The 25,844-nt window shown below is 32.7% G+C and overlaps 1 protein-coding gene across 5 annotated transcripts; it reads right to left on the bottom strand.

Annotated features, from left to right (window-relative positions):
- Positions 1-537: 537 nt before the first annotated feature.
- LOC127713957 (indolethylamine N-methyltransferase-like) lies at positions 538-24,130 on the bottom strand. Of its 5 annotated transcripts, none has more exons than XM_052219916.1 (3): positions 23,948-24,130; positions 22,510-22,717; positions 538-1,117 (listed from the first exon to the last, which is right to left on the bottom strand). In XM_052219916.1, the coding sequence occupies exons 1-3, from the start codon at positions 24,099-24,101 to the stop codon at positions 697-699; spliced, it is 783 nt and encodes a 260-aa protein (XP_052075876.1). In that variant the 5' UTR covers positions 24,102-24,130; the 3' UTR covers positions 538-696. The 5 variants fall into 5 exon arrangements, with proteins under 5 accessions (XP_052075876.1, XP_052075884.1, XP_052075897.1 ...); XM_052219924.1 differs by lacking the exons at positions 22,510-22,717; positions 23,948-24,130 and adding exons at positions 7,163-7,370; positions 8,789-9,009; XM_052219937.1 differs by having other exon boundaries at positions 997-1,117; positions 22,517-22,717.
- Positions 24,131-25,844: the final 1,714 nt, after the last annotated feature.

Raw genomic sequence — 25,844 nt, forward strand, 5'->3', positions numbered from 1 at the left:
AAAATATGATGCATGTTGTTTTGCAGAATTATATTGTTATTATTGGCTTTTGTTTTTGTAAAGACCAGTGCAAGTTTGTTTCAACAAATAGAAGACTTGGTCACTATTAGTCCACCAGTCACCAAATATTGATTTAATGACTCACATTGATTACTATAACAGTAACAGAAGTAACAAATATTTATCAATTTTGTTAAAACTACATCTAAATTCCAAATATAAAGATAGTCGGTAAGATAAATTCGTAACACAATGTGCTTGTGATCTAATACGATATGTATATATGATGTCAGTAAATTCTATATGGGGCTAGAGATTCGCTTCGCTCTCTCCCCATATGAAATTTATTGACACCGTATAAATCATATTAGGACACTAGTACACTGTGTGACTAATAAAATCCCTCTTTAAAGCGGGGTATAATAAAATGTATCATTAAAAAACATGACAGTACCGAAGGACTGGCTTCTAAGTTGACAGTATTATCGGGATCTTAAAATAGAACATTCAATCTTGGTCTATTAAAAACAAGTCTCATCAATAAAAATTTTAGATTGTAAATTAATATAAAACTAGTCCTAATTGACTTAAACAAATACTATATATAGTGGCATCTCGCTGAAGAAAAATATCAAAACAAAAAAGTCATTTCGAGATTTTAGTCAATGAACTAAAGCGATTGAACACCAACACCAGTCATTTTTTCTCAGCAAGTATAATAACTGTTCCGTTAAATATTGCCGTGCCCTCTTCTACCGAAGTATCGTCATCAAATAATTCAATTACATCTAAACCATTCGCTTTAACTGTGTTGATAACTTCGTCCCTGGAGATGGACAAACACTGAAAAATTTCACTCCCAACAACATAATGAGGACAATTGAGAATTCCGATCAGAATGAGTTTTCCGCCCGGTTTCAACAAAGATACTACATTTTTCATCGCATTGTGGTATGCATCTTTATCTGGACAGGCTGATTCCAAACACGCACTGGTGCAGATGACATCAACTGGATCTAATTGAATTGGATCGAGAGGATTTTGTTTGAATACATCGCAGGTCAGAACTCGTTTTATCTTTGGTCTTAAAGCAGCCTCAAGTTGTTGCCAGTTGTCCCTGGAAATACATAAAAAAAAATTACGTGTAGATACATTATGTAGTTCTTAAATAAGGACATGTGATATTATTGCCGATGAGACAACTTACCACTTGGGATCAAATTACGTAGCCGAGTTGTAGAATTGTTATAGATATGGTGTTTGGCAGTATGTCTCTTGGCAGAATCCTAATAATTCATGACGGCCTATTTAAGGCATTTGATAAAAAAACGATTTTCCCCCAAGCATCCTATCTTCATTTGTTCTGTAAAATGAAAATAACACTACTAGTATGTTAATTTGCTTCGTCCAGAGCGCTTTTCTGGATCTATCGTCTGTAGAATACAGTTCAATGATATATAAACCCCTGAACACGCGAAGAGACATGAGACTAAATTGGAAACTACAAAAATAGCCAGTCCATTTAAGGTCAAATTTGCTTGAGGGATTCGGAACCTAAGTTTCTTGATAATTTCTAAATTACTTAATTTTTATTAACGGAAAATGTAAGAACGTTATGCTATGAATCAAGTTAGTAGCGAACCACTGACTACTGAGCTGATAACAAGTGTTTTAACATTCTGTTGTCTAATGTTCACAGCCATGAATATAACATTTATCCCGTTGTTTTCCTGACTTTTTTTTTTATTGCTGACGTAATTACACACAACTATTCATGACCTGCGGTATATCAAAGCACTTATTTTTTAACCGATATTTATCGTGTTTTTTCAATATCGTATGTAAATCATACATGCACTATACATAGAATTGAGAATGGAAATGGGGGATGTGTCTAAGAGACAACAACCCGACCAAAGAGCAGAAAATAGCCGATGACCACCAATGGGTCTTCAACACAACGAGAAATCCCGCACCTGGAGGCGGGCTTCAGCTGGCCCCTAAATAAAAATGTGTACTAGTTCAATGAAAATGGACGTCACACTAAACTCCAAAACATATAAATGAACTAAAATTAAAAAAAACATACAAGACTAACAAAGGCCAGAGGCTCCTGACTTGGGACAGGCGCAAAAATGCGGCGGGGTTAAACATGTTTTATGAGATCTCAACCCTCTCCTATACCTCTAGCCAATGTAGAATAAGCAAACACACAGCAATACACACAGTGAAACTCAGTTTAAAAGAAGTCCTGAGTTTTTTCAATAACGTTCTTTGCAGTTATCGTTTGGTCGTTTTTACAGTTCTGTGAAACATATTTCATTCACACTTAGGGCAAAAACTTTATGATTGAACAACAAATAAAATAAGTTCTTCAAAGTGGAAATGTGACAAGACAAGGTAGTTGTAACAACAGTTTATTTAAGCCGGTCTAGTCTATCACAGAGCAAGCATAAGTTTATATACAAATTCAATTGAATATAACAGTTTATCAAAATTTGTATTAGTTTAACAATAATAGTTTTGATTTAACAGAGTTTTTCCTGGTGATGAGTACAGCATTACATTTAATGGCCATACCAGTCTCCCGGCTGCGTATTTATACAGCATGCACAGTCAAACGACTTCTCGGCATGGACTTAATACACCTTTTCAACAATTGTCTACACCTACAGTTGAAAACGACTACGACAGGTGAGATATGAGGGGTCGTCCCAAAAATAATATTGAAAAAAAATATTATTGATCGCATATGATTATTTTGATTGCCAATGAGACCACTATCCAACATGACGTGAATATAAGCAATTGTTGTGTACCGTACCTTATTTTGTTTATTAGGTATTTGATTATCTGAATTTAACTCAATGAAGAAAAGGAAGTTATTCAATGTTTCATTTCTTTTAGACGTCGAGCGAGTTGAAAAATGAAAAAAAAACCCCAAAAAAACTGTATTTTTGTAGTAGATGTTTAGTTAAATGTTTTATATCTGTTGACTAGGGCGTTACATATTTCTACAATGTCTGTTAATTTTGACTTCGAATGCCTTAATGGTACTCATTACTTTATTTCTTTTTAATTCACCAATTTGATGTTCCACTTGAAATCGATATTCAGCGACAATGCAATTTAAATTTCGACTATTTCTCTTTAAATCCGGTTTACTGTGCCGTTGCTGGATCTGCTCCCCGGCAACCAGATGCCGTAGCTGACCAGAGAGAGGAGGAAGCTGATGAATTGCCTCGCCCTAATGTTGTACGACCAAAACAAACTTAAAGCAAAAAAGATCCCACAAATGGACCTCATTCGCGAGAATCAGCCGGAGTACAATAAATTCATAACAAAATAGATACCAGATTTTTAAAGGCCCTTGGTGTCTCTTCTGATTCAGAATCAGAATCAAATCGTTAGCTATTTTTTGCGATCTCTTGCTATTTTTATGACTTCAGCAGTAGGAAAAAAAATCACAGAATGCAAGATATAAAACAGACATTCAGAGTTACCACATAGTCTGCATTTTGGTTAAAGACCCCAATCTCAACCCCCACCCCCGACCCCCCCCCCCCCAAAAAAAAGAAAAAGACAAGAATGTGTCCATAGTACACGGATGCCTCACTCGCACTATCATTTTCTATGTTCAGTGGACCGTAAAATTAGGGTCAAAACTCTGATTTGGCATTAAAATTAGAAAGATGTGTACTAAGTTTCATGTTGATTGGACTTCAACTTCATCAAAAACTACCTTGACCAAAAACTTTGACCTGAAGCGGGACAGACGGACGAACGGACGGACGAACGGAAGGAAGGACGAACGGACGCACAGACCGAAAAACATAATGCCCCTAGGTGGGGCATAAAAAAGGAAACAAAGTTACTATCTTTGATCGAATAAAAAGGAAATGAATATGAGAGCGAAGCATAATGTCAAAATATCAAATTGTAAACTAAAAATTCTATTGTGACAAAAACTTACCAATTGCAATGAACAACTTGTTCTGGAATTGTTTCAGGCGCATAAAACATGCGGTGGGGTTTTACTAGTATAATTGGATCTAAAACCTCCCCTATATATGGTCAGAGATGAAATTTAAAAACCATTATGCATGGAAAAAAATAGAAAAGAGTAGAAAAAACCAAAGCTATGTCCTGAAAAGGGGAAGGGTAAACAGTTCTCGCTTCTTGCAAGACACACGAAGGTCATTTTTCGGGAACAGGGAAAAGAATCTACGACAAAGGGAAAAGGTATAGATATAAGAAGATGTGGTATGAGTGCCAATGAGACAACTCTCCATCCAAGTCACAATTTGTAAAAGTAAACCATTATAGGTCAAAGTACGGCCTTCAACACGGAGCCTTGGCCCACACCGAACAGCAAGCTAAAAAGGACACCCAAACTGACAAGTGTAAAACCATTCAAACAGGAAAACCAACGGTCTAATCTATATAAAAAACGAGAAACGAGAAACACTTATGAACCACATCAACAAACGACAACCACTGAACATAAGGTTCCTGACTGTTGTCTTTCAGGACACGGACAACCTATAACGGTCAATCAGTTCGGCACTGTCCAAAAAGACACTGCAATGACAACAAGCTCTGTTGAGATATAAATACCATACGCATCACTGAAGAGACATTAATTGTATAAAAATCCCCATGTGGCGCAGAAAAAATGGTGCCGTTAATGTTTCCAGTTCATTAAGGAAACATCTCAATTTTAACATGGTATCTTAAAGCGGAGTAGTCCCTCGTAACTAAATTATCGATGTAGCCTTTTCCTTTGACCTTTAAACAAATAGGCTTTTACCCCTCCCAAAATTGAAAGTGTACAGCAAGCGACGTGAAGATCTATTGAGAAACTCAAACTCTATGTTCCTTTCGCAAATTTCATAAATAGCATTACAAAAACGAATTAATCGCTATTGGCATGTAGAACAATCTGCATTGACAGACTCGCTTATTTAAATACTCACATAATCATAAAATTTAAGAAGAAAAAAAGGCAGATTACGATGTGAATTGATTGCAGTAATTATTTATCTGAAGGTTTAATAAATTCAACGTAAAATGTCGTATACATACATGTAATAAGAATGCTAAACAAAAGAAAGAGATATAGTTCATATTTGTTTTTAAATATGTTCTTTCGTCAAAATAGTGTAAAACGATAAATCGAAGGTGTAAACGTAATACTATTCATGAATGATTTTTAATTTTGAGACGACCCCTTCATTTTACCTGTAAACTGTAGGTGTCATTAGTCGGTGTCGAGAGTTGTTATAAAGGTCTAACACCGAATTGAAGAAGTTCGGTTAACCATGTTTCTATTCCCCACTCGTTGGTTTTGTTAAAATTTTAATAAATGTTCAAAAAAGATATATCAAGATTATATAAATTTTGATCTCCTGGTGGATGGATCATTTAGTTTAACACGTCTAAAACCTTATATATCAGTTTTCAAAACTTTTTTCCGCTGTACTTGCATATAATTAACTGGTTTTTGTGTGAAGATATTTTTTGTGTTTTGTAATGATTAACTAATTTTTTAAGGAAAACATTTGGAGTAGAGAAAAAAAAATTATTCGACATGCACAGGAAATTTTGCTAATGTTTGGGGTAGGAAAATAAATGATTATAGGTTAGTGCACAATAATATCTTCTTTATAAACTAACTGAGTATTCGAGTATCGCTCGGTAGTACTGAGTATCGAATACCAAAACGATACTCGACTAATCGGTTTCCTGTTAGAATATTGCTGTCTTCTTTATATAAAATTGATCTTCTTGGGAACTTTTTTCGGAAAATCAAATAGGCATAACTGATTAATCATACTAGCGAATAAAATACATTTTGTTTCGAATGCTTGTGCTAAATTGTCATTTAAAATGCCTCCGAAAATACGTGGGCTATACCTAGGCTAACACTTTAAACTAAACATGTCTTAACCATTCCGTCACATCGGTACCGTCAGAACAAACATTTTCGTCTGCAAGACTGTAATTTACAAAGTTGCAAAACCGACTGTCCCCAATAATAATTGACAAGAAAATGTTTCCAAAAAAATAAATTCATTGTATCCTCTGGTGACCCTCAATGAATAGTTTTTTTTTCTTAAATGGTTCTGTACCAAGTCATGAATATGGCAATTGTTATCACACAGTCCGTTTCTATGTAGGTTGGCGTTTGCTTTTGTTGTAGTTCTGTGTTTCTGTTGTTCCGTTGTTTTCCTCTCATAGTTGATGTGTATCCCTCGGTTTTAGTTTGTTATCCGGATTTGTTTTTGCTTAATCGAATTATGACTATATTTAACAGCGGTATACTACTGTTGCCTTTATTTCAACTTCTAATCTTTACGCCTTTGTAAACATTAAATGTGTTTTCTTAACGATTACCAAATACTATTGTTTGATATGGTTTTTCCTTGTTATAATTTTTGAATAGATGTTCATTAAATCATATTGATTAAATTATTGTTTTTTTTTACTTAATAGTACTTGTAGGTAATGGGCTATTACTTATGGTGTGTAATTCCTTGTCCCAGATACTTATGTAGATGGTTTTACGTCCGTTGAACAACAAACCACAGAATGTAAAGTGCGTATTTTTGTGTTTCCGTGTTGTAGATATATTCCAGAGCGAGTACTCGAGTATCGCACGATAAAACCAACGAGTACTCGATTAGTTTTTGTTCACCGAGTTGACATCCATAGTTTAAAGTAATACATAGTTCACAGTGAGTAAGCTTTCTGATCCGATTGACTTTCTGCTGACGGAAAAACGGCCTTCGAAATTAGAGAATCAATCCTCGGTCATTAACACATTTCGATTATGATTGTTTTTTCCTTTTGTTCTGGTTCACTTATTTTGTTGAATTAATGGTTTCAGTTTATCTATACTATTTGTTAAAACATTCATAGGCAGATCCACTGGTATGGGACATTAGTAATTGGTCATTATTCCTACTTTTGTTTATACAAAAATCCAATCTGATTAAAATTCAGACCCATATTAACTCGCGTACTCGTTCATATAAGTATACCGAAATCAGAGAACTATATTTCAATTAGATTGACAAAAATCCATCTGGCTTACGTTTGGTGTGGGAAATGGTCATGTGCAAATGCATCCAAGTCGTCCCTTTCAAACATACCAACTTACTCATTACCATCTAGTTTACTGTAATATTTGAAAAAGTTGTCCCAGTTATGTGCGCCTGGGTCTTTTTTCAGCCATTGCTCTTGCATGTCTCTATTGCTAGGTGAAAAGTCTGTCAAAATGATTTCATCAAACCAACTTGCTGCAGGTATTACTGTGTGTATACAAGGTCCAGATCCAATTTCCAGTAGCAGTTTTCCTCTTATGTTACCTGGGAATTAGATTCTTAAAATACTGTATGCATTGGAAAAAATCTTTTGTTGTTAATATTATTGAGTTAAGGCAAAGTACATAAAATTGGGAATGTTTCTGGGTTTTTTTAATGAAATTTCCTATGCATTTGTTCTGTATTTGAAATTTATGAAAAAAATGATACATGTAGCATTTTCACAAACTTCTAGAGTTATAATCAATCAATTCAAACTATGTAAAAAAAAGATTTATTAATGAACAGAATGCCCATAAAAGGCGCCGTAATGTGCATTTTGTTACTTTAAGTATCGGTTTCTCGACAACATGTCCACATAATTTAGTTTTAAAGTGATATGTCGTATACGATACGATATGGGGTTTGCATTTTTATATTTCACCTGACCATCTTTCAAAATTGATTATTGCATGTTTCCATTTATTAACGAATTGTGTGCATATAAAGGGGAGAAAATTAGATAAGGTCAAAATAAATAATGGAAGGACAACATTGAAATGGGGACTTGCTCTTTTACTATCTCATAAGATTTGAATTTTTTGTTGATTGATTGTTTTACAAAACATTTCCTTTTATACATATTTTATAGTAACTGGTTCGGACATTTTCTCTAAAACCAATGAGTATCAGATTCCAAATCTACAATTTGTTGTAATTGGTGATAATGTTAGTGGTTTTTGTGCCTCGTACCGATTATTTTGGTTTAAGCTAATTGCAACTGATTTTTGCTGTTTGTTCTATGTTGTGCTGTAACACAACTGTTCCAGGTAAAGGGATACTTGGGCGCTCACAAACATGTTTTACCTAGTTTGTTTTGTTAAAAATTAAGCCGTTAGTTTTCTCGTTTAGAATTTTTCTCCTTTTTTATGTCGGGGCCTTTAATAGCCAGTATGTTTTTTCTCATTGTTGAAGGCCGTACGGTGGCCTATAACTGTTCACTACTACTTCATTTTAACGCTGGTTGATATTAGTGTAATGAGCAATCATACCACATCTCCTCATTTTTATAAAAATGCGAAAATTAAGCAGAAAATGTAAAGTAAACAAATTATACTCTGAAGTATGTTGCTATTGGTGAGTTTTTAATGACAGAAGTGGTATGTCTTTCTCGATAACGGGTGAGGTTCCGAGGGATTTTGCCCACCTCAAACTCCCTACCAGGAGGTTATTTTCCCTGAACCCGCTTGGAACCCTCAGACCCCTCGCCGAGGTTCGATCATGTTTTAAAATTCTTCTAAATTGCCTAATTCTTACAAAACTGACACGTAGATATTATTTGAATGATGCATTCTCCACATTTAAATGAATGTTTAAAGATATGAAAGATTTATCAAAAGTATAATCTTTTAACATTGATAACGAAATAATCTGAATATACAAGTCATTGACCTAGCTGCTACGAATAAACGTAGTCGTTTTACCTTTTGAATATATTTTGTGTAGAGTTTTCAATCTAAATTTTGCAAACGAAAATCCCTCGATTTCAATCTCACTAAAAAATGCTCCTGCATATGCCTTTGAATCAAAATGATCCAGATAATCTTCACCAGAAAGTATTTTGGTTGTTTCCGCCATCTCAAGGTGTTGTTAACCTCACTTTGATATGTACGGTAATAGTTAAGTGAAATACATATTATATATAAAAAGCAAGTTTCAATAATTATTGTCCCCGTTTAAGAAACATGTCATTTATTCCAAAATCAATATACAAATGTTAATAACTTCAAAATCGTTACTCCTCAGTATAAATTGAAATTCAAATTCAAACATGTCCTGGAATCCATGTATAATGATAATACGATTACCGACGTTTAATTTGGCAAGTGTTGAATACTTATTTAATGACCATTTATGTAACATATTTCTTTTCGTTTGACTATAGGCATTTCCCTGCGTTAAATATAGTTATATATATTCAAACTGGTTAGAGAAGTTATAAAACGGATTATTGTTATTTTGGATTTAGATATATTGCTTATATAAAAAGTAAAATAACAAAAATACCGAACTCCAAGGAAAATTCAAAACGGAAAGTCCCTTATCAAATGGTAAAATCAAAAGCTAAAACACATCAAACGAATGGAAAACAACTGTCATATTTCTGACTTGGTACAGGCATTTCCTTATGTAGAAAATGGTGGATTAAACATGGTTTTATAGCTAGCCAAACCTCTCACTTGTATAACAGTCTCATAAAATTCCATTATATTGACAACAATGTGTGAACAAAACAAACAGACATAATAGGTAAAAATGTCAAAAATTGGGGTTCAGCAGACAACATTGTGTTATAATCTTAATCACTATAAAAACAAACAAATATGTCAACAACGAAAAACAAAATGGCATATAGACAAAGCACATAAGCAAGAAAGACAAGAATTCAAAATTTGACCATAGCACAATAACACAATGACGCGGTGTATATGCACGTGAAATCCTTTGGCGGTTTAAAGGGTGAGGTTCCGTTATATCATATAAAGAAATTGTTGAGCTGTGATCAGTTCATCGAAGGTGCTCACAGTAACTAGAACAAACAGTTTACTGTTTATTGTCATATTTATGAATATGGATCATATAGAGTTTAAGTTCATTTACATATAATGATGTGTTGGATAATTTTGTTGTATGCAAATGTCAATTTGAAGATTAATTATTAAATTATATCAGATTATTATGTTAATAAAGATTGTTTTCAAGAGAAAAGAACAAGTTACTGCGAGCAACCAAACCTATATTAGAGTTTTGTCTTAATTATACGAAGGAATTTAGTTAAGAAATGCTTTAAATTCGACCGAGCAAGCGAGGGAGAATTTAAAAAGGAGTACGTTATCGAAGGGTGAAAAATGGCTTTAAAATCCCATGAAATGTAACTTTTGGAATTTTTATAAACAGTTAAAAAAATGTGTAAAAATATTTATCATCAGGCTCGGTAATAATATCCCTTTGACGTTATAATTATGCACTTTTATGATAAAACTTATTTCTAACTAAATCTTGATAGTTTTTGCTTCACACGACATTGGCCTCATATATGAACGAACACAATTTTTTGGGGGGATGCGTACTTTGCCCATAAACATCTTTTTATAACAAAATTCATTTCGGCCAAAGATGGTGACCAAGTAAGTGGATTCAAAGAAGAAATATGGCCAAAAACTAGTTAAATTAGTTTCGTGGCTATCAACATTTTCTCAAGCCAAAAGCAACTCCCAAAAAATATGTCATTCGTCAAAATTTGCACAATTTATGTGTTTATATATGATCATAGCCCTACTCTTTTTCATCTTTTTCTTAATCTCAGTCATATGACTTTTTGTAAACTTGTAGTATAAAATAATGCATAAATTGGATAAGACATCGTTTTCCATCGTAGATGATATTATAGTAACAGCATAAATTGTTCTTAAACACACTCAAACAATCAAATGCCAGTACCAGTGGGTTTGTTGTATCTAATTTCAACCTGTCTTTGTATTGTTTTTGGGGTATTTTGCCCTTGTTTATATGTTATCTCATCGTATGATTTAAATTTTGGCGAGTTGTTCAAAGTTCATGTTTTAAGCTTCAGTTGATTTTACTGGACACAGATGATTACTGTAAACATGAAGACTTATGGAAAGGTCAGTAAGGTTATATGTGGCTATTGTTGGGAATAGGGAGGTGATTTTTATTTTACTTATACAATTATCTTTTTGATGTACATTTGAAACATAAAACTACAAGTTATCTAAACTCGGCAGGTTAAAATCAATTCAATAAATAAAATCATCATTAAGTCAAAAGTAGAAATAGATATTTGTCCTAATGTACTAGACATTAATACTACAGATCTATTACGCAAATGTCGTTTTTGTGGTCATGTTTCGTCTTGAGATCAAGTAATGCCAATGCATCTTCTTGACAGTCATGTGCAAATAATTCCACAATTTTGTACACTTCGTCCTTCTGCATCATTTCCACTGGTGGTAATGGCGGTGGAGGCACAGAGTTATTTCCCTTTAAATCCGGTGGTGGGAATAAAGAGTCAATAGTCCCACATCGAAATTTATTATTTAAATTAGCCGTTTTTAAATATATTCCTTTATCTGTATTCCTTTATCTGTAAAGTAAACGATTTTTTTTTTATATGAACTACAATAAGTTAAATACAGAGCTGAATTTAGAAAACAGGTATGATAATGTATTACTGGTAGATTATTAAGCCAGGAAATTTCGTTACCACAAATTACTTCAAACTTTATTAAATTCTTCCATAGATATACAGATTTGGTTTGGAAGCTTGGTAGTTACTGTAGCAAACTGATTTTTAACGTGATAGCACATCCTGATTTTTACGGTGATGTTGTTTATCGAGCCCGGAAATTTAGATACGAACCAACTAAACTTATCGATCGTTTAAAAAAAAACTTATTCTAAAAAGTTACCAATTCTACACTATAATTAGATCTTTGAATATTGTTTTTATTGGTACTTATCACGGGAAGTAACGTCGTCATATCGAGGAGCGTTCAGTACAGTTATTTCCCAGAACAGTTATTTCCCAGAACTATTGCTTCAGTTCTCTCCAAATGAGCAAATAAAAAGCAAGTAAGATGTTTGAATCTATATTGTAAGTCAAACGATCTACTTTGGAATTGTTGTTTTTAAGAAAGTAACGCGGGATAACCAAAATATCGAAATTGATATGGTTTGGTTAAGCGATTGATATGGTTCAGTTAAGTGTCTATAAATTCGTCATGGTTTTTATCAAATTTGTCATGGTTCAGATACAAATTGATACATATTTGTTTCACCTGAATATTGATAGTTTGTTTGAAGGCGCTTGTGAATAAAACAAAGTTACACAATTTAAGAAGACTAAGAAGAAAAAAAGCCTTTTTAACCAAATTTCAAACTGATTTCATTGACAAACCGTATATACATTATAAATTTCAACTTTTCGTGTGTTTCCTTAGATATAATTGATATAGCCACTGCTATTTTTTAACTGACATTCGATAAAATAAATTACAAAAAACAGAAACCGTTGCTTCTGGTTCACCAACAATCTTTTCTCCGTATGTCCATGATGGACTCTGCCGGGGATATCGTGAACGGCGTCACTAGTCAAATGGTTACCTTGGTAACGTCTACCTAAAGTTGTAAAACGTAGCAGCTAGTCAAAAAGGAATTTGTGTTTTACATTTTTTCTAGCAAACTATGCATCTGTTGTTTTTATTTTGAACCAGATTATATCTATGATTAATAAAAGGAGATGTGGGGGTTGTACGCCCATGGTACAGTAACCAAACTACAAAAACTAACCTAACGATATCCAGAGGCCACCAAACAGTCTTCAACCCTCCATTGGACAAAATGTTAACATGGACAACAGTTAACACTTACTATGATTGAAATTACTTTGAAAACTACATGTACTTACAAAATCCCGAATTTAGATATACGCAAGATCACAATTTCGAATTAGAATTTGGTCGATATAATATCCATTTTTATCAATTATTATTACGAATGAATAAAAATGATTATGTTTTTGTCATATTGTATAAATGTATTGTGTAGTATGACCTAACCCGTTTTGAAAAGCTTTTTTATGTAATAAAATTTCGATAATATTAGAAAAAGCTCTGCCAATCTAGTATTTAGTATGAAAAATTGTACATTAGTGAATATGATTGAAAACAAAATAATTCAAATTCCAAGATACACATTTAAACTGTGTACGACCTTATATTTGACCCCAAGAAATCATGGTTCTTTAAAGCAGAGAATAAGATGGATGTTGAAGATGAATATTGGCAGCACAATTCCACTCTGAAATAAAAAAAATTAACGTTTTGTCTTGGATTCATGATTTTTTTATTATTTGGTATTGTCTTGGAACTAGTTTTCAGTAAATGCGATTACTCACAGATCGGTCCTTTGTGTCTTTAGTGTTTATGTTACTTAATTATTTTTCTTTGTGCCGATCTGATGGGTCAAATCCTCTTCAACTGATTTTTATAGTTTGTTCCTTCTTTGTTGTTCTGTTACACCACTGCTCAGATTAAGGAGAGGGGAGAGTTGGGAGCCCGCAAAAATGTTTACTCTCGTCATATTTTGTATTTGCCTGTCCCAAATGCAGCGGCTGTCGTTTGTTACTGTATATCATATTTGTTTTCGCTCATTGTTTTGAACATAAATCAGGTCGTTGATAGTCTCATTTTAATTGATTTATACTTAATTAGTCGGAGCCTTTTATAGCTTTCTAAGAGGTATGGGTTTTGTTTATTGTTAAAGGCCGTATGGCAACTTATAGTTGCTTACATTTACGTCATTTGATCTCGAGTGGATAGTTTGTCTCATTGGCAAGCATACAGCATCTACCTATTACATATTACTATGCACTTTCTTACGTCCTTTTGTATTCCAAATAAAACTACTTTTAAAGAAAATTGCCTTTGAAATGCATTAATATATTATCCTCGTGATTTCTTTATACTTGCGTGTTCTATAATGATAGCTTTAATGATGATATCTTAAATTCACTGAAGACGACTTATTTTCTCGAGCGATGTATTTTCGCGAGTAGAAGATCAACGTAAATATGTGAAGTTTACATTTACTCGTATGGGAACAAAACAACAACATTAAGAAATGGCGACAATGTATTGCCTTAAAATAGGATAGAATGGGTTAAACGCGAGAGAAAAAAAAGGTATCGCCGAAAATAATTTTTAACAGTATTTCAATAGTTGTGTTTTGTGTACTGTTGTTTGTTCGTCTTTTTCTTTTTAGCCATGGCGTTGTCGGGTTATTTTCGACTTGTGAGTTTGAATGTCCCTTTGGTATCCTTCACCGCTCTTGTAATGTCTGTTTATTTTCATCGTTACTCTTCCATCATACACAACAGGAATCACAGAACTTAACCATGTCGAACATGAACTAAACCATGACACTACTAAATCAAACCATGAAACCGTATTTTCAGATATCTTAATTTGTGTGCAAATGTACCTATTTTTTTGGAATAATTGACGGCAGTTTTATATTATAACGAAATATGTGATGTAACAGACAGTAAACAAATCACGTTTTTGATGCATGAGAAACGAATAAGCAACTTTTAAATTTTGACATACGCAAGCATTATTCTGTGTCAAATTATTAACTATATGATACAAATTTCAATGTACCAACATATTAGCTATAGACAAATATACTTACCAGCTAGAATTTATGTTTATAAGTTCTTTTAGCAAAAAATCCGAATGTTTATATTGTGTCATGTTTGTCCTTAAAAAACTGATCACAATCATGTCCAACTTAACCAAACTATTAAAAAATCACTGTACTAAACGATCATCGATATGACGACGTTACTTCCCGTGCTTATATTGATTTATTATCAGTAAATTAAAATTAAAGTAAATATTATTTTTATATACGTATGCACATTCATGGTACAATCTGTCGATACCTGTATCTTGGCATTACACAAGGTCATGTTTTTCTCCGACTGTTAATTACGTCTTTACACTAAATCCATAAGATGTTGGATGTGTACTTATTAATATTTTAGTCTTAGATGCATGATTTTTGTTATTAGTTGTTATTGGCTTTGAACTAGCTGTCAGTAACTGCGAGTACTCTCAGATCTATAATTAGTGTCTTTTTGTTGTAGGGATGTATAAGTACCCTGCCACGTCCTCTATGTGTTTTGTTAGATGTATTTCTGCTTTGTGTCGATCTGATGAGTTTAGCCGTTTTCAACTTATTTTTAAAGTATGTTCTTGTGTTGTACTGTTACACCACTGTCCAAGGTTAGGGGTAGGTTGGCGCACCTTCAAACTAGTTAAATCCCGCCATATTATGTATGTGCCTGTCCCAATTCAGGAGCCTGTAATTCAGTGGTTGTCATTTGTTGCTGTATATCATATTTGTTTTTCGTTCATTATATTATACATAAATCAGGCCGCTAGTTTTCTTTTTTGAATTGTTTTACATTTGTCATTTCGGGGCCTTTATAGCTGACTATGCGGTATGGGCTTTGATTATTGTTGAAGGCCGTACTGTGACCTATAGTTGTTAATTTCTGTGTCATTTGGTCTCTTATGGAGAGTTGTCTCATTGGCAATCATACCACATCTTCTTATTTATATATATATACATTATATACTTTCCATGAATAATATTTTATGTTATACTATTTTGATTTGTGAGAAAAATCAGGGTGGTGCGATACTTTTTTTTAGGTGTATATATGTAGACAATCGAGGAGGATTTGAAAACCTTTAGTCTTTTACCCTGTCAGTGAAACAAATACAGGAGAAATTGGCCACACTTCATTTAAGATAAATTCTTATTGTGTTTTTATAACGATTATTAGTATGAAGTTGAAATTAACGATTACCTCAAAACATTGCATTTCCATAAATAAAATGCAAGAATCAACTTTACCAAACAATCCTTCTATTTTTCTTATCTTATATGCACATCCACATCTACACTTTAAATCTCGTTAGAGACATTAACATGTGTAGTTAACTGTTTGAACATTTCATGCATGATATCTATGACATATTTTAATATGCCGTCGATTGTGTAAGTGCTTGTATTTTTTTTTTTCTTTTTTTTTTTTTTTTATTTTACAATGAAATTGGACGGCAAATTATTTTTTGAAACATTGAAATATTATAAACAGTATTTGTTAGATTTCTTTGCTGCCCGTTATTGTTTTTTAACTAGTTGAATATTACCCCGCAAATGTGTCAGTTTTCTATGTAAAAAGTAGCGGTATCGACGTCTAGTAAAATATGGTGGTAAAATTAAATTGCCATCTTTTTCTCTAAAACTACTAAACCTATGTAAAATAAAGTTTTCTGGAATAGTGTACCATGTTCGACTAAGATACGTTATACGTTTGTCATCACTTAGCTTCCAATGCTACAAACAATTTTGCTGTAAGTTGTAAAGAATAAGAAAGAAGCGGCAACAAAACCTGCAGATTGTTCTATAGATATAAGAAGATGTGGTATGAGTGCCAATGAGACAACTCTCCATCCAAGTCAAAATTTAAAAAAAGTAAACCATTATAGGTCAAAGTACGGTCTTCTGTTTATTAACCTTACAATGTTTGTTTCTCTTAAACTGCTAGGCTAATATCCGTCAAACTCTGAAGAATATAGTTTAATGAAGAAAAACAATTTTTACACTCTTTCATTTCTTATTTTTGTTTTTTCTTCATTTGAAGAATTCACAGGTCTCCTCTTATCATTGTACAAGATCGTGGTTCCTATATTAAACAGCAGTGTGAATACTTAAATCATAGCTTGCGTAGATTACCTTACATTATTTAAATTGTTGTTCTATTTGCACTATTTTTTGTTACCTTAGACTTAACTTCTTTCCCTTTTTTCTGATTTCTATTGCATGCTTTTTGTGTATCTTTATGTAGTTCAAAAATCCATGAGAAAAAGGGAGGTAAAAAAACCTCGTTTAACCCCAACACATATTCATGTGCATGTTATTTTGAACTTGTTTAGCCCCACCACATATTCATGTGCATTCTGTGTTGACCTAAAGATGCTTCTTTAATTCGTGTGGGTGTCTGTTCAAAAACATAAACCTCGTCAGTTGTGGTAATTGGTCATATTTTAAAGTTTGTTGTTCTGTTATTTAGAGAACTTTGTGCTGGTGACGGATTTTCTCTGTGAATTTTAGACTAGGGACGATTTAAAGTTTGTCATATTTTATTGAAATCGTTCTATTTTATGTTTACCTGTGTTTGCTCTTTTGTTTTTCAATGCTCTTATTTGAATACCAAATTATCCAATACATACACATACTGATATAGCAATATATGATATATACCATGTACGACGAAATACCTTGATTGATGCAAATATACATAGAATACATATGACTGAATTGATCATTTGACGTATAATGTGTATGTGGTATGAACGCAATGTCCAAAATACAAAAAACATTTATATAAAATGGAATACAAATTTTGTAGTTACTGAATGAATGTTGGGATACTGTATCAGTAAACAGACCAGACTTTGATACTATAAAGAAAACTATCCATAAAATCAATCCCCACAAGATGAGTCCAGTAGACCTAATGATGGCAATGGTAAGATAATCGGTTGTTTCCTACAAGTAATACCAGAATGACAGCGTGGATAAATTATTATACATATAGTGGCTTAGATACCTTGTACTTTTAATCCCGATTACAAACAAATTGATCGTTTTTAAATTAATCATAGTAACACGTAACAAAACCTGGAGTAGGTAGTTTCCAAGTAAGCCTGAAGCCCGGCTTTGCTTGCTTTTTTTTCAGCTAAATACAATTTCTGTCTCGTCTACGTAAGTCAAAAAAGCAACACATATTGATGTTTTTCCAGTTATATTTGACAAAATAATAGACTTTTGTTTGCTACATGTTCCACGTAATTTATTGAGATCTTCGTTTAACATCGCAATATTTTAACCTTTTCAAGCACCACATGAATAATCAACACATATTCCATATCCCATGGGCATGTTCATATTTTGCAACCCCTTTTCTGTCATAGACTGTAATGCACATGTAATGAGTAAAATTGTGGCCTGATCCCGCACAATACAACATGTTCATCCCACGTAAGCTTTCTTTATTTAGACAGGGATACAGTTTGTCCTGCTAAGGTTGTGTTTCCCTGTGCAAAGAATCAAATTAAAAAAAAGAAAATGGACAATTGGCCCACTTAATCCATCAATTAACTCGGGCTAAAAGCATTAAAGTCCTTTATATTATTTCAATTTCGTTTTCTTTAACAGCAATTGATTGTATAAATAATATGTGCATGTTTTATATGAGTATCGCGAATTCAAGCTGCCAATTTGTTTATATTGGGTACAAAAGTAGTCCCGAGGAATACCAAAAAAAAAAACCCATTGGAAGCCCTTGTAAGCTAAAAATATTGATTCCTTATTATGCAAAAGATAACATATGGGGAAACCTATTAAAAGTAAAATATACAGGAACGATTTAGATGGGATACTGAAATCTAAATATTAAGAGACTGTGGTAGGCCAAACAAAAAGAAATGTTACTACACGAACAGAAAAGGATAGTTTTTTGTTTTCCGGAAGGGTAAAAAAAAGTCATCGAGGGATATTGTGTTATGTCTTATCGTTTGTGGTTTGAACTCTGTATTTTCGGTACATTTCACGTATGTCTTATTTGTCAGTATAGTCGAGTTAATTTCCATTTTCCATGGACAAAGTATTGTGTTAGTCCAAAAAATTATGATCGCCACAGCATTAAATTAAAGTAGCCTTTCAAGACCGTCATAATCATGATAATTATTTGGATTAGTATTGCGAAAATAATTGTGAAATTTTGGATCTCATTCCATATAATTGTATGAATTTCAAGGTTATATATACGTCACTATTAGTGGTGTCCGTTGTTATTCTGTGGTTTACATGTTGTAATGTACTATTATATTATTTATTTATGCATTTCTCTGTTCTGGGTGTTCTTGCGTTTGTTTGTACTGTTTTCCTGTCACGTAGTTTTGTCATTTTAGCGATATATATTTTTTAACATTGTCATATAAGAGGGATGTTTGGCTAGCAGTAAAACCAGGTTCAACCCACCATCTTTTCCTTAAAATGTCCTGTACTAAGTCAGGAATATGGCAGTTGTTATCAAATAGTCCGTTTCTATGTATGTTGGCGTTTTTTTGTTGTTGCAGTTTAATGTTTCTGTTGTTCCGTTGTTTTCCTCTTATAGTTGATATGTTTCCCTCGGTTTTAGTTTGTAACCCGGATTTGTTTTCTCTTAATCGATTTATGACTTTTGAACAGCGGTATACTACTGTTGCCTTTATTTATGGTAAGTAAGACAAATAAGGAGCAAAATTCTTAAACAGTTCATCACACACACTCAAAATCAAATTTCACCTGTGTTTTATGGTCTTTGACATTGTGTTTACATTTTAAACGATTTGGGCAAGAGGTACTGTAATTATCATGCAGAAACTAAACTTGTAACGGGCGGACGAACAGACGGACATGTGTATCACAATTTATATTTTCCTCCTAGCTATAGACTTCTATGAATATCATTGGTTAAAAGTGAACACCTTGAAACCGTGTATTTTTCAAACACGGTCAGTGGGCGTGTTATATTTTAAATATACGGTTAGTAGTAGAGTTACGGCCCTTTAAAAAAACATCATGGCATCGAAACCTTATCATGTAACTTGTATCAATATGTGATGCATGTTGTCATGCAGTATTATATTGTTATTGTTGACTTTTGTTTTTGTAACGCTAAGTGCAAGTTTGTTGCAACAAATAGAAGACTTGGTCACTATAATAGTTCACCAGTCACCAAATATTGATTAAAAGACTCACATTGATTACTATATATATATATAACAATAACAGAAGAAAAACAAAATTTAATATTTTTTTTACAACTTCATCTAATTTCCAAATATAAAGATAGTCGGTAAGATAAATTCCTTACACAATCTGCTAGTGACCAAATAAGATATATATGGTGTCAGTAAATTCTATATGGGGCTAGAGATTCGTTTCGCTCTCTCCCCATATGAAATTTACTGACACCGTATAAATCGTATTAGGACACTATTACAATATGCGACTAATAAGACCTCTCTTTAAAGTGGGGTGTAATAAAATGTATCATTAAAAAACATGACAGTACCGAAGGACTGGCTTCTAAGTTGACAGTGCTATCGAGATCTTAAAATCTGAACATTTCAATCTTGGTCTATTAAAAACAAGTCTCATCAATAAAAATTTCAGATTGTGAATTAATATAAAGCTAGTCCTAATTGGCTTAAACACATACTATATATAGTGGCATCTCGCCGATGAAAAATATCAGTATATTCGATATTTTAGTCAATGTACTAAAGCGATTGAACACCAACACCAGTTATTTTTTCTCAGCAAGTATAAAAACTGTTCCATTAAATATTGTTGTGCCCTCTTCTACCGAAGTATCGTCATCAAATAATTCAATTACATCTAAACCATTCGCTTTAACTGTATTGATAACTTCGTCCCTGGAGATGGACAAACACTGAAAAATTTCACTCCCAACAACATAATGAGGACAATTGAGAATTCCGATCAGAATAAGTTTTCCGCCCGGTTTCAACAAAGATACTACATTTTTCATCGCATTGTGATATGCATCTTTATCTGGACAGGCTGATTCCAGACACGCACTGGTACAGATGACATCAACTGGATCTAATTGAATTGGATCGAGAGGATTTTGTTTGAATACATCGCAGGTCAGAACTCGTTTTATCTTTGGTCTTAAAGCAGCCTCAAGTTGTTGCCAGTTGTCCCTATAAAAAGAATTAGTACGTGTAGATACATTATGTAGTTCTTAAATAAGGAGATGTGGTATGATTGCCGATGAGAGAACTTTCCACTAGAGGCGAAATTACGTAGTCAATTTTTTTTATTGCTATAGATATTTAATGCAGTATGTCTCTTATTAGAAACCTAATAATTCATGACGGCCTATTTTACGCATTTGATAAAAAAAAGATGTTACCCCAAGCATCCTCTCTTCATTTGTTCTGTAAAATAAAAATAACACTACTAGTATATTAATTTGCTTCGTTCAGAGCGCTTTTCCGGATTTATCGTCTTTAGAATTCAGTTCCATGATATATAAGCCCCTGAACACGCGAAGAGATATGAGACTAAAATGGGAACTACAAAAATAGCCAGTCCATTCAAGGTCTACTTTGCTTGAAGGATTCGGAACCTAACTTTCTTGATAATTTCTAAATTTATTAACGGAAAATGTAAGAAAATTATTATATAAATCAAGTAAGTACCGAACCACTGAATTCTGAGCTGATAACAAGTGTTTTAACATGCTGTTATCTTATGTTCACAGCCATAAATATAACATTTATCCAGCTGTTTTCCTGACTTTTTCTTATTGCTGTCGTAATTGTTCATGACTTACGGTATATCATATGACTTATTTTTTTAACCGATATTTATCGTGTTTTTTTTTAAAATCGTATGAAAATTATACATGCACCAGACATGCATTCCTGAGTTCTTATTAATAAAGTTCTTTGCAATTATAGATTGGTCATTTTTGTAGTTATGTGAAACATATTTCATTCAAATTTTGGGCAAAAACTTCTTCAAATCGAAAAGAGCGCAATTGAGTGCAGGAATTCTGGACCACCATTGGAAACACAGGATGTGCTGGTTATGGACCGAAATTTTGTCTTACAGCTGGTCACTTGCAGAACGCTGAATAAGTTATTGCAAGAGTTTTTCCGGGTGATGAGGACACTATCCCTACACAGTGCATTACATTTAATGGCCCGTTAAAACCAGTCACCCGGCTGCGAATTTATACATCATGCACATTCAAACGACTTCTCGACATGGACCTTAATACCGAATGGAAGAAGTTCGGTTAACCATGTTTCTATTCTTGATCTCCTAGTGGATGGATCATATAGTTTAACACGTCTTAATCCTTATATATCAGTTTTCAAAAACTTTTTTCTGCTGCAAATAGTTAGCTGAATTTTGTGTGAAGATATTTTGTGTGTTATGTAATGATTAACCAATTTCTAAAGTAAAACATTTCGACCTTCGACTTGAGAAAAAAGTGTTTTCGACATGCACAGGAAATTTTGTTGATGTTTGGGGAAGGACAATAAAAGATAATGAGATAATGGGTTATCCCGCAATAGTATCTTCCATATAAACAGTGCACAATAATATCTTCCATATAAACTAACTGATTTGGTTTAAAGTAATACATTGTTCAAAGTGAGTAAGCTTTCTGATCCGACTGACTTTCTGCTGACGGAAAAACGGCCTTGGATATTAGAAAATCAATCCTGGGTCATTCAATTATGTTGTTGAATTAATGGTTTCTGGTTATCTATACAAAAATGTTAAAACATTCATAAGCAGATCCACTGGTATGTGACATTAGTAATTAGTCATTTACTACTTTTATTTATAAAAAAATCCATCTGGCTTACTATTGGTGTGGGAAATGGTCACGTGCAAATGCATCAATGTCATCCCCGATGCATCTAGTTAAAAAAGTCTTCCGAAAATATCAACTTACTCATTACCATCTAGTTTACTGTAATATTTGAAAAACTTGTCCCAGTTATGTGCGCCTGGGTCTTTTTTCAGCCATTTTTCTTGCATGTCTCTATTACTAGGTGAAAAGTCTGTCATAATTATTTCATCAAACCAACTTGCTGCAGGTATTACTGTGTGTATACAAGGTCCAGATCCAATTTCCAGTAGCAGTTTTCCTTTTATGTTACCTGAGAATTAGATACTTAAAATACTGTATGCACGGGGAAAATGTTTTGTTGTTAATATTATTGAGTTGAGGCAAATTACATAAAAGTAGGTTATCTTCAGTGTTTCTCTTTTTTTTTTTAAATGAAGTGCATTTAAAACGTTTTGCACCGTATTTGAAATTTATGAAAAACAAGAATGTGTCCATAGTACAAGGATGCCCAACTCGCACAGTCATTTTCTATGTTCAGTGAAACGTGAAATTGGGGTCAAAACTCTAATTTGGCATTAAAATTAGAAAGATCATATCGTACTAAGTTTCAAGTTGATTGGACTTCAACTTCTATAAAAACTACCTTGACCAAAAACTTAAACCTGAAGCGGGACAGTATCATTTTCTATGTTCAGTGGACCGTGAAATTGGGGTAAAAACTCTAATTTGGCTTTAAAATTAGAAAGATCATAGCATAGGGAACATGTGTACTAAGTTTCAAGTTGATTGGATTTCAACTTCATCAAAAACTACCTTGAATAAAAACTTTAACATGAAGCGGGACTGACGGACGGACGGACGGACGGACGAACGTACGGACGAACGTACGGACGATCGAACGAACGGAAAGACGAACGAACGGACGCACAGACCGAAAAACATAATGCCCCTAGGTGGGGCATAACAATGATACATGTAACATTTTTACAAACTTCTAGAGTTATAATTAATTAATTCAAACTATGTAAAAAAAGATTTATTAATGAATAGAATGCCCGTAAAAGGTGCCGTAAATGTGCATTTTGTTACTTAAAGTTTCGATTTCTCGACAACATATCCACATAGTGATATGTCTTTGCTTTGAAAATATTCCTTTCATGTTATATAATTTATATGTGATGTTCAGGAACGTTTTCGTTGTTTGGATGATCTAAGTTTTAGTAATGTGTTTAAATATTATGCAGTGTGACGCTGTAACAACGTTACATTTAGTTTTGTATTTTTAAAAAAAAATCTTTTTGTATTCTACCTATGGACACTAGCTGACTTCTACTGAATAAATTATACCAGAAGTTATTAATAAATGTTATAGGATTAAATCGGAATATTCATAGCAAATAATATTATTTGAAAGATGCATCCTCCACATTTAAAAATATGAAAAATTTATCAAAAGTATAATCTTTTAACCTTGAGAAAGAAATAATCTGAACGTGTATGTCATTGACTTAGCTTCTATAAATAAACGTACTCGCTTTACCTTTTGAATATATTTTGTGTAGAGTTTTCAATCTAAATTCTGTAAATGAAAATCCCTCAATTTCAATCTCACTAAAAAATGCTCCTGCATATGACTTTGCATCAAAATTATCAAGATAATCTTCACCAGAGAGTATTTTGGTTGTTTCCGCCATCTCAATGCGTTGTTAACCTGACTTTGATATGTACGGTAATAGTGAAACAGGTGATAAAAAAAATCAATAAAAAGACATCGACTATAAACTATAACTCTTCTATAACTAAAATTTACGGAAGCGTATTAAGGCCATCCTTTTTTATTTATTTTTTTTCAAATTGTTGACTTTAATCTTGGAATTATCAACTTTAATCTTGGAATTGTCAACTTTATTGGAATTTCAACTTTAATCTTGGAATTATCAACTTTAATCTTGGAATAATCAACTTTTAACTTGGAATTTCCAACTTTAATCTTGAAAATTCCAACTTTAATCTTGGAAATTCCAACTTTAATCTTGGAATTATCAACTTAAATCTTGGAAATGACTCATTTTTTACTTCGAGCCCATAGTTTATTGTGTTTCTCCGTTTACTTAATCTACTTATAATTATTTTGGCGGCTAAATATTTTGTAAAATGTTAAAGAAAATAAGACGTGTATCTACTTGTATAGCTTCACGTAGCCTAATATCCATGAAAGGAAGGGGGTTGTAACTTCCTATTAATGGTTATACGTGGATATGCCAAAAATATAGGTCATAATTTTGCGAGATTTTATATATATGACACTACTTTTTAATGACATTCTATATTGATATGCATTGTTCTTTCATAACTTTATATTGATTTGGGTTATGTTCTTCATATCTGTTATAAATATGTTATTGGAAATCTTATATTGATGGACAACTGTGGTATTTGAATCAATCAGGGACTTTATATTCACATAAGTATAAAGTCCCTGAATCTATGCATTTTAAAATTAAAATATTGTATATAAGTAAAGGTCATTCTTTGTATATATTTATATATAAATACAGGTACCAAATATTAGTGAATGTTAAATCAACGTTTGTGATTATGTATGCAGTACATACATTTAGTATATTATATTGCTAAATAGGCGGATGTGCATCGATGTTTACAATAGCAATCACCACCAAAAAGATAAGTAAAGCACATCAAACAGAAGTGCACTTTTCGGCCGAGGCAAGAGTCCAGTGAGCCAAAAGTCACGATGTTCTCAATTCAGAGATTCACTCGATTAATGAAAGTCGGAAAAATCAGTGTCGGAAGATTAAAGCTGGAATTTCTAAGTTTGATAATTCCAAGATTAAAGTTGATAATTCCAAGATTAAAGTTGATAATTCCAAGATTAATGTTGATAATTCCAAGATTAAAGTTGATAATTCCAAGATGAATGTTTGATAATTCCAAGATTAAAGTTGGAAATTTTAAGATTAAAGTTGATAATTCCAAGATTAATGTTGATAATTCCAAGATTAATGTTGATAATTCCAAGATTAATGTTGATAATTCCAAGATTAAAATTGATAATTCCAAGATTAAAGTTGGAAATTCCAAGATTAAAGTTGATAATTCCAAGATTAAAGTCGACAATTTGAAAAAAAAAATAAAAAAAGAATGGCCCTTATACGCCAACGTAAAAATTAGTATTGCTTAATAAATGTATTAATAAATCAACGGAAAAAAAATTATTGAAGTGTCAAAAAACAAAATCAGAAAATTTAAATGTTTTGTAAAGCTTTTTCAAAGCAAATTTAGTTGAAAATCAAATTTAGTCCATGACGTTAAGCTTTTTCAAAGCAAATTTAGTTGAAAATCAAATGTAGTCCATGACGTTCATATGGTCAACAAAAAATATCAACGAATCTTTCTTACAAAGATATCCGCGGATA

This window comes from Mytilus californianus, unplaced genomic scaffold, assembly GCF_021869535.1.
Source record: "Mytilus californianus isolate M0D057914Y unplaced genomic scaffold, xbMytCali1.0.p SCAF_1, whole genome shotgun sequence".
NCBI classification, from domain to species: Eukaryota; Metazoa; Mollusca; class Bivalvia; order Mytilida; family Mytilidae; genus Mytilus; species Mytilus californianus.